This window comes from Thamnophis sirtalis, unplaced genomic scaffold (assembly GCF_051295495.1).
Source record: "Thamnophis sirtalis isolate CommonGarterSnake01/CBP01778 unplaced genomic scaffold, rThaSir2_p1.2 scaffold_5, whole genome shotgun sequence".
In the NCBI taxonomy this organism is placed as follows: Eukaryota; Metazoa; Chordata; class Lepidosauria; order Squamata; family Natricidae; genus Thamnophis; species Thamnophis sirtalis.
In genome coordinates, this window is record NW_028261385.1 from 57,439,780 (window position 1) to 57,451,000 (window position 11,221).

At 40.0% G+C, this 11,221-nt stretch overlaps 1 protein-coding gene across 1 annotated transcript in view; it reads right to left on the reverse strand.

The window, feature by feature from the left end:
• LOC148045389 (maestro heat-like repeat family member 5) overlaps window positions 1–10,886 on the reverse strand; it is a 75,757-nt gene extending 64,871 nt beyond the window's left edge. The window contains exon 1 of the mRNA XM_087716198.1: window positions 10,718–10,886. Coding sequence (XP_087572324.1) covers window positions 10,718–10,886 — 169 coding nt within the window. The remainder of the gene's footprint in view (window positions 1–10,717) is intronic.
• Between the last annotated feature and the right edge of the window lie 335 nt (window positions 10,887–11,221).

Below are 11,221 nucleotides of genomic sequence, written 5' to 3' on the forward strand. Positions count from 1 at the left end.
ATATGCGTGCAGATCCAAGCAGTGCGGCTTTTTGCATTTGACTGATGGTGATTTTGTCAATTTTTAACTGTTTTAAATGTAATTCCAGTGCTTTTGGAATAGCACCCAGTGTGCCAATTACCACTGGAATTACCACTGCTGGTTTGTGCCATAGTCGTTGAATTTCAATTTTTAAGTCCTGGTATTTTGCGATTTTTTCATGTTCCTTCTCGGCGACCCTGCCCTACCGCCAACTCAGTTCTCCATTGTTTCATCGCCTTTTCAGTAAAGGATGTAATATTTTTGCTAATGCCAGTTGTTTCTAAGCATTTTATAATCCAACTATGTGGCAGTGAGTCAAATGCCTTTTTGTAATCAATCCAGACCATATTCAAGTTCGTTTTTCTGTTCTTACAATTTTCTAATATCATTTTATCAATTAGAAGCTGATCTTTTGTGTCCCTGCTCCTTCTTTTGTTGCCTTTTTGCTCTACTGGCAAGATGTTGTTTGTTTCCAAATAGTCCATCATGTTATCTGCAATAATGCCTGTGAGTAATTTGAAGGTTGTTGGCAAGCATGTTATTGGTCTGTAGTTTTCAGGTGTTGTTCCTTTAGTTGCATCTTTCTGAATCAAGTATGTTTTTCCAGTTGTCAACCATTCATCAATTTGGCCCTTTTGTAAAATTTCATTCAGTTGCCTGGCCAATATTGCATGTAAACTGGTCGGATATTTGAGCCAGAAACCATGTAATTGGTCCTTTCCAGGTGACCATTGGGCATTTCAATTCCCTCACATGCAGTGATTTGTCTATGTCTGTAGTGATTAGGGTCCCAAAGCTGAAGATGAAAGAATGTAATCCACCCACGAATAGCTAACCCAACAAAAGTTTATTGAACAAAGCATTCCATAGATAGCAGAATCAACAGCAAAATTATTAATCATGAAGCATCATTCTTATAGTGTTTGCAGCTTCTTTAGTTCTACCTACCTTGTGTGTTATATCATTACTGGCTAACAAGTCTCCAAGTCACAATAATTGGTTAGTCCTTACATCATTGGTGTTCGTGAGAATGTGCATGTTGTTGCAGCTGAATGAATCAAGTGTTATCAAAATGTTGCAGGTTATACTTTGTTTCATCATCCAGTGTCCTTCATGCCTGGGAACACACTGCAAGCAAAGAATAGCTGACAAGCAAATATTTTCTGCAGATTGCTGCAGTTTGTGCTTACACATGTAACCTCAGTTCTAAGGCCCTTCCAGATGATTCACTGTAAAAATCCTACATATGTTTATTCCATTCCATTCCTATTCCTATTCCTATTCCTATTCCATGGTATGCTATGCTATGCTGTTCTTTGTTTCTTGTCCTGCCTTCAGACACTTTGGAGAATTGCTTGATTCCCTTCTCTTTGGGGCAGCCCCTGAGATATTGGAAGACTTCAATCATGTCACCACTGGTCCTTCTTTTCATTAAACTAGCATCTTAAAAACCATATTCTGTGTTAAGGTTGTGGGTAAATAGAAAGTCAATCAACATTACCCAAACCTATTGGTAGCCTAACATTGCAATGAAGAAGGATATGCATTCAATTTCGCAGCTATTAAGATTGTTGGCTGAGCAGGTACAAAAACAGTCAGGGAAATCATTAAACGGGGATGACGAGGGCTCCAGGAAATGGAGCTCTCGTCAGTCAATAGGTGTGCTGATTTACCACCAGACAATCAGGCGTGACCCGACAAAAGCGCAAACGTCATAAGCGCGCCGACAACACCGCGGCGCTAAAACCGCAATGTCAAAAGCGCGCTGATAACAGCGAGCCGACAACAGCGAGCCGACAACAGCGCGCCGACAGAAGCGCGATTTAATTTAAGATAAGGTTTACGGTTAGGTTTAGGGTTATGGTTATGGTTAGGTTTAGGGTTAGATTTAGGGTTAGGGTTAGGGTTAGGGTTAGGGTTAGGGTTAGGGTTAGGGTTAGGGTTAGGGTTAGGGTTAGGGTTAGGGTTAGGGTTAGGGTTAGGGTTAGGGTTAGGGTTAGGGTTAGGGTTAGGGTTCCATTACAGCGCGCTTCTGTCGGCACGCTTTTGTCGGTGCGCTTTAGGGCTAATTAGTCGCTCATTCGTCACACGGTTTTTTCACCGCGCTTTAGTCACTGCGGTTTAGTCAGGCGCGCTTTTGTTGTGCGCGCATTTGTGGTGGAACCCAATCAGGTACCTAGCAGCTGAGGCTTGGCAGCTCAAGGAAAGAACAGCCAATTGCCAGCCATCAACACACCACTCAACCAATGGGAAGGCACCACATAAGTATGAAGCATAGAATAATCTGAAGCATATATTCTGGTAGAGAAAAGTTTCCTGAAGATGGGCTTCAGCAGGCATCCTCAGAAGACTGGACTTTCTGGTTTTTCTTTGAAGACGTTTTGCTTCTCATTCAAGAAGCTTCTTCAGTTCTGGTGGCGTTATCTGCCTAAATATCTGGTAGATGCCTCATTCTTCAGGCAAAGAAGAGTGAGAGAGAGATCCAGCTGGTAAGAGCTTTTCTTTGAAGTTTGCAGCTTTTTTTGCTGCGAATGGAAGGGGGGGCCGACCAAAGGGTGAATCACATCTCCGTGCCAGAAACCCCGGCTGCATTTATTACGGCGCAAAGTAAGGATCCCCCCACTTAGGACAACTTTTGATATATTTATTTGAGATTAATACAAGCAGAGTCCGTACCTGAGAACCTTATCTGCCTTTTTTAAAAAAAAAATTCCTAGCTTCTTTTTACAAGAACTTCCTTCGTGCACGGGTTTTTTTCCTTAAAAAATAAGCTCCTAAAATTGTGATTGTGCCACATTCCTAATTATCCGGCAAAGAACAGTGATAAAAAAGATCAAAGGAACAGCCAGCCAGCAATCTCTCACTAATTAGTTTCATTTCTCTGAAGAGCTTACAAGACTTTTCTTATCAACTTTTAAAAGTTTTAAAAGACTCTTTGTTAATATAGAGACATTCCAAACAGAGATTAATATGCTGAACTGTTTCGTTACAATGCTAATCTTTTGAAACCTGCTTTGTTACAATGTTCTTTTCTGAAACCTTTTGAAAAACCTCTAAGAACAAATAAAGGGGGGACTTAATACTCTCTTTCCTCGTAAGCTACACAGCGGGCCAGTAGAGTTTGAATAATTGTTGAATAATTGTTTGAAGAAAAGATATAATGGCATCAAAATTAAATTCGGGGAGACCGCTTCCTAGGAGTACATCTCACACACTTGGCACAAAGTCGCAGCTTCCACCCTCTATGCCCCCTACTGGAGATTTGCTAACAAAAGAACTTTTTTTTGAAACTTTGGCACAAAGTCGCAGCTTCCACCCTCTATGCCCCCTACTGGAGATTTGCTAACAAAAGAACTTTTTTTTGAAACTTTGAGAGAATTCAGAGAGCAGAATTCAAAAGCTTTCAGAGAATTCAGAGAGGAGATAAAGAAACTTAAAGCAGACTTATATGAAAAGCTTGATACTAAGATTGCCAAAACAAATGATGATATGCTGGGACTTGTAACTGTATTGACAGAATATGTTTCTGGAATGGACGATAAGCTAGAGGTTCTGGAAGAAGTTAACACTAACTTGACTTCCAAAACTGAAGTGGTGCAACAAAGAGTTGAAAACGCTGAAAAACAAATTGTTATGATGCAGTAAACACAGATGGAGCTTGCATTAAGAGTCAGGCGGCTGCGCGAGGATAAACAGGAGAACTTGAAGCAGATTTTTTCAGAGGCTTTTGACCGTCTGGTGGAAAGACTAGGGTCCAACTTTGACTGGCAGATTGAAAAAATTTATCGTGCTAACTCTTGGGTGGCAAAACAGAAGCAACTTCCCCGAGATGTAATTATATACTTTGCTACAAGAGAGTTCAGAAACATGATACTACAAGAGTCTTATAATACCAGGCTTCAAATTGGCGGACAGGACTTGATTGTCTTGAAAGAAATACCACCCCAAATGCTAAGAGCCAGGAGAGATTATGCTTTTCTAGTGGAAGAACTCAGAAACTGTCAGATACAGTATAGATGGGATGTGCCATTTGGTATTATAATTACATTTGATAAGCAAAAATATTGTCTCAACTCTGTATGAGAAGCCCGAGATTTCTATTACAAGATCCTGAAGGTGGGACACCCTGAATCATCTGGATCTGGAGAAAGACCACGAGAAAGACAAGATAAACAGCAAATCACACAACTACCAGACAAAAAGCACCATTTCCCCCTTCCGGAAGGGCAAGAGGTCAGGGAACAAAGATCTAGCCGTATGACTACCAGACGAATGGGAAAACAAGGTACATTGCAACAACCTCAATAACCACCGGCCATTGACCAAGGAGTTGTGGTCTGAACTCTTTACAGAAGAGAAAAAAAATATTTCACTATCTCAAACAGTTCAAGAACGATATAATTTGCTTGCAAGAAATTCATATCAAATCAACTGATTAAAAATATTTGTCCAACCCCGAACTTGGTCAATATTTTGTGACCTCTGCTACGGAAAAGAAAAATTGTATAGTTGTATACTTAAGTAAAGACATTAAGGCTGAACTAATTGAAACAGATCCCTTTGGAAGATATATCGCATTAGATCTAATTCTAGAAGGGAAAAAGACTTGATGGACGACTTCGAATTGAGAAATGTTTGGCAAGAAAGAAACACAGAGGCATATGACTTCACCCTTTTTTCTGATGGACAGCAATCTCTTTCAAGGATTGATTTTATACAAATCACTAATGATTTATTTTCTAGGGTGAAGAAGACAAAGATTGCGGCGAGGGTCCTTTCGGATCATAACCCAGTCTGGACAGAATTGGGAAGGGTAGTGCAGGCAAGAAGTTTTTGGAGGCCGAATGAGAGTTTATTTAGATATGAAAAGTATATTAATGATTGTAAAAAATTGCTATTTGAATACTTTGTTCTGAATACGAATAAGGGTACATTCATGGAATTTGTAGGGGATGCAAGTAAAGCGTATATGAGAGGAGTACTGATGAACACAAACAAAATACATAGACATAAACAAGGGCAAAAACGAAAAGAATTGGAAGAGGAAATTAAAAGAAAAATTTGAAATGTATCCAAATTGTGTTATAGAGGGAAGGAGGTATTTCAACAGGAGGAGATTTAAAAGGCATCCAGGAATATTTTTTTTACAGAATTGTACAACGGGGACAAAATTAAGTGTTTAGATATAGACAGATACTTAGATAAAGAGATAATACCCCTGGCTAGAGAAGAGTACAGGCAAAAGTTGAACCAACAAATAACCTCTGGGGAAATCCTGCAGGTAATCAAACAACTAAGATTAGGAATAATGTAAACTGCTTAAAGTTTGTGTAACGGCAAGAAGCTGAGTTCAACGTAGAGATTTTACTGACTTTTTTTTCTTTTTTTAAAATTTCCTTGGTTTTAATATATTTTAGACTGTGTTTGATAAAAAGCTATACCATGTACGGGCTCTGGGAAGTCCGGGGGGGAAGGGAGGTGGGGTTCTAGGGTGGAGGGGAGGAGGGGGGAAATATCGTATGCGCTAGATTTTAAAGTAACATGATTGCACTTGTATACTGTTGCGTTTTTAATTCTAGTGTAAAAGTAGGAAGATGAATATATTGATAGATAGTAGAAATACACCGAAGGGAGAAGCAGAAGGAAAGAAGAAAGAGGGGTAGAGAGGGTGGGAGAGAGGATCGGAGGGAGGGTGAGAGGGAAGGGAGGGAGTGAATTGGGAGAGAGGAGTGATAGAGGGGAAAGGGAAATAGGGTAGAGGGGAATGTTGTAGGGGAGAAAGGAAAGTTGGAGGGGGTGAAAGAAAGGGTGTATGGAGGGTTGAAGTGGTATATTGGGTTTGTGTTTTGGGGAGTATTGTTGACAAGGATGGCTGTGTTTATTGTTCAATGTTATATGGCCCCGGTTATGCACAGTATATATGTGACTGTATGAAATGAAAATGAAAATGAAAATAAAACATATTTATAAAAAAAAAGAAGCTTCTTCAGTTCTCTTGGAGATGAAGCAAAACATCTTCAAAGAAAAACCAAGAAAGTCCTGTTGCCTCTTGAAAAAGCACCTTTGGGACAACCAGGACCTGAATGAAGGAGAATCTCCATAGACATTATCCTTGGACTCATATATTTGCCTTCACTCAATCAATGTTAATATATACTATATATACATACATACATACATACATACATACATACATACATACATACATACACAAACATACACACACACACACACACACACACACACACATACATATGTTTAATGTTTAACTGTTTAATAAATTTATAGGCTGCCCAATCCCGAAGGATTCTGAGGGGCTTACAGAAATACATTCCCAAAGATAAAAATAAAAAAATTAAAATAGAAAGAGTAAAAACAGATTAAAAGATCACTTCATACATTCCATCTAGGCGGGGCTGGACCTCATAAATGAGGTCAACAGCCCCAGGCCTGCCGGAAGAGCCCAGTTTTAGTAGCTTTTTGGAAGGCTGTGAGAGTGGGAAGGGTCCAGATCTCCGGGGGTAGATCATTCCATAGGGTCGGAGCAGCTACAGAGAAGGCCCTCCCCCGGGGGTCACAAAATGACATTGACTGGCCGACGGTACCCGGAGAAGGCTCACCCTGTGTGATCTTATTGGCCCTTGGGAGGTATGCGGCAGAAGACGGTCTCACAGATATCCGGGTCCTAGGCCATGTAGGGCTTTAAAGGTAATAACCAGCACCTTGAAATGCATTTGGAGACCAATAGGGAGCCAGTGCAGCTCGCGGAGGATAGGTGTGACTTGGGTGTATTTTGGCACACCCAATATCGCTTGCTCGACTGCATTCTGGACCAATTGTAGTCTCCGAACACTCTTCAGGGGCAGCCCCATGTAGAGCACGTTACAGTAGTCCAGTCTTGAGGTGACGAGGCCGTGAGTGACCATCTGAAGTGCCTCCAATCCAGGTAGGGGTGCAGCTGGTGCACCAGGCGAACCTGGGAAAAGGCCCCCCTGGTCACAGCTGACACGTGATGTTCTAATGTCAGCTGCGGGTCCAGGAGGACACCCAGGTTGCAGACCCTCTCTGAGGGGTGTAAAGTTTCACCCCCCAGCCTGAGAGATGGAATATCTGGACTGTTCTTGGGGGGCAACATCCATAGCCACTCAGTCTTGTCAGAATTGAGTGCAAGTTTGTTCACTCCCATCCAGACCCTGACAGCTTCCAGGCACTGGCACATCACTTCCACCACTACACTGAGTTGGCACGGGGCAGAGAGATACAACTGAGTATCATCCGCATATTGATGGTATTTAATCCCGTGCCGGCAAATGATCTCACCCAGTGGCTTCATGTAGATGTTAAATAGGAGGGGGGACAGGACCGAGCCCTGAGGCACCCCATATTTAAGGGAATTGAATTGAATTTATTGCATTTATATGCCGCCCTTTTCCCCAAGGGGCCTAGGGGTCGACCTCTGTCCTCCGACCAACACCGACTGCGACCTGCCGGAGAGGTAGGACAACCACCGTAACACGGTGCCTCCCACTCCCACTTCTTCTAGTCGTTGCAGAAGGATACCATGGTTGATGGTATCGAAGACCGCTGAGAGGTCAAAGAGCACCAGGATAGAGGAATGTCCTCTATCCCTGGCCCGCCAGAGATCATCGGTCAGAGCGACCAACGCGGTTTTGGTACAGTATCCAGGCCTGAAACCAGACTGAAAGGATTCTAGATAATCAGTTTCATCCAAGGTCTGTCGGAGCTGAAGGGCCACCACCTTCTCAACAACCTTCCCTAAGAAAGGGAGGTTGTAGACTGGACGGTAGTTTTTGAGGATAGCTGGGTCCAGAGAGGGCTTCTTAAGGAGGGGTTTTACAACCGCTTCCTTCAAAGGTTGCAGGAAAGATCCTTCCTGCATACACACACACACACACACACACACACACACACATATATATAATTTTTAAAACAGACAAAACACAAAGAATCCTCCTTCTTTACGTACTGTAGAAAGTGTATCAGCTGTTTATAAAAGACTTTCGTGCATCTCTTCCACAGTCAGCAACCATCATTCATATTAACTCAAGTATTTTAACTCAGATATATTTATACATGTTACCATCATCATACCTCCATTTTCATTTGACTATAATTGTTTAAACATCCTTCATCATAAAATATACCAAGATTTAATACATAACCGCATACTGGCATTTCATTTGTTATTTCTAATATCCTCCAATAACACTGAATCCTTACGGCCTATTCTGGCTAAACATCCATAATATTTAATAACAAAATTTTCTAAACCTCCTTTCCAAATCACTGTTTACAATTTACAACCACTTTCCTTATGTTGTACCTATGCATATATGTATATACGTTGTTATCATTATCCCTCCTTTATTTGACTGTGTCCATTATCATAACATTTCCCCCCTAATAAACGAAACTTAACTAAATTTAACTTAGTTCTTTTTTATTAACCTTTATATATATACATATATGCATATATGCATATATGCATATATGCATATATACATATATACATATATACATATATACATATATACATATATACATATATACATATATACATATATACATATATACATATATACATATATACATATATACATATATACATATATACATATATACATATATACATATGTTATATTTATGCTGATAAATAAATAAAGGGAGACTAGTATAGATCTATTTCAAGCTATTTAGCTCTCATCAGCTAGCCATACCCAAGTGGGAATCGAACCTGTGCTCCATTGCCTCCCAGGCAGGGAGTTAACCATTTGAGCTACAGAGAACGACTCCTTTATCAGCCAGCCAGGGTGGGAGGTATATACTTAAAGTCACAACCCCTGGTATGCCCAAGTATGGGAGGAAGGTCACACTTCCACTCTCTGTCATTAGGCTCGTCACAAGAGACCATACAGACAGAAACCCAATATTTTTTACTGTTGCCTTTTTTGTTACATTTGTTATATTTATGCTGATAAATAAATAAAGGGAGACTAGTATAGATCTATTTCAAGCTATTTAGCTCTCATCAGCTAGCCATACCCAAATGGGAATCGAACCTGTGCTCCATTGCCTCCCAGGCAGGGAGTTAACCATTTGAGCTACAGAGCTCAAATTTATTTATCAGCATAAATATAACAAATGTAACAAAAAAGGCAACAGTAAAAAATATTGGGTTTCTGTCTGTATGGTCTCTTGTGACGAGCCTAATGACAGAGAGTGGAAGTGTGACCTTCCTCCCATACTTGGGCATACCAGGGGTTGTGACTTTAAGTATATATATACATATATACATATATACATATATACATATATACATATATACATATATACATATATACATATATACATATATACATATATACATATATACATATATACATATATACATATATACATATATACATATATACATATATACATATATACATATATACATATATACATATATACATATATACATATATACATATATACATATATACATACATACATACATACATACATACATATATATATATATATATATATATATATATATCCAAAAAAAATTTCTAATCTTCCTTTCATAGGTACCATTCAATATTCATATCCAATTATTACTTATAGCAATACATATGTGTTGCGGCCTAGCAGGAGCCGTTGAAGCTGCCACCAGACTCCGACAGCGAGGGGCTCTATGAGTTGGCTCTGGAGGATGTGGAGGACCCTGGACAGGGTTCCGACTCTGAGTACGGCGCAGAGAGGCTGGTTGGCCACCAGGAGGCACCTGAGCCTTGGACCAGTGGGGAGGAGACAAGGGAGAGTGACCCAGATGCCAGTAGTGAGTTGTTCCTGGATGCCCGGCACTGAAGAGCTAATAGGCATCAGGAACAGTTGTGCAAGTACAGGAGGTAATTGCACTCAGCTGGTGGTCATTAGGCTCCTCTCCAGACTATTAAAAGACTACTTGTGCACACACCCCTCTTTGCAGAAGTCAACCCATTGACTAAAAGTTGGATAAATTTTGTAACTACCTTGGCAGGCTGGATTGCTGGCAAGGTTTGTCTGAGCTGCTGCCAAGGTCCTTATCTGTTTGTTATGCTTGGCTTTCAGCCACTGAGATTTTAGTTTCTTGCTATTAAAGTACATTCCAGTTAAGCTTGTCTCGGCATTCATTACTGGATGGAAGAGGGGGTCAGAACATATACATTATCATTATCACTTATTTATTTAACTATATTGTCACTAAATTTTGCTAAATTGCTTTTTGCATCTTTTTTATTCCAAGTTTTTTTAAAATAGTCAGATTCTTGAATGAAATTGAGATGAAAAAGGGAAATACACACACAGTAATGAAGAAGGATAATTTTAGTCCATAGGTTGCAAAAAATAATAATGAAAAAGAAGAAGAAAACTTAATCCATTCATTTTAAAAGGCTTGAATAAATTCCATCCATGAAAATAACATATAAAAAGTAAGATAACCTACTGTCCAAAACCATTCAAGCTTAATTCTGCAGCTTATTTCTTCTGTTCTCAAATTTAAATTAACTTTAAATTTTTTTATAGGCAGTCTCTTTTAAAATGGTAAAAATTCCTACCCCAGCTGGAAACACTTTCTCTTTCTGTATCCTTCCATTTCGAAGCCACCTCGACTTCATCAGCCTGGTGGCTTTGACTTTTTGTCACCGACTTGAAGAACTTTTCTTGGATCGATAAGCGACTTTACGATGTCCCTGAGAACAGCAAGACATCTTCTTCCTGTTCACCATCTCTGCGGGACAGTTTAGGTCCGATTGAACCACCAGCAGCAAAAATATTGGCTGCGGTCTCGGAGCATCGAGACCATACGTCCGTATCATCGTGACATTGATCATCCTCTCCCAATCTTTCATTTCCTTCTCTTTCTCTTTCATTAGCAAGAAGGAATGAGGAGAAATTGAAGTCATGCTTTGTATTATGTCTCCCAAACTGCTCTGATATAGGATTTGCCCAATGTTCCTCTTCCGAAAAGGTTTTCCAAGTGGTCTCTTTTGCAGCAGATGGCAGCACCAATCAGCCTTTTTCCTAAAATCTTAGCATGGTCAGGAAGTCTTCAAGGGCTGAGAGACCAACAACCAGGAAATAGGCGAATAGGTAGGGTTTTTTTAAAAAAAAAAATACTGGAAAAAAGCAAAAAAAACCACTGATCATGCAG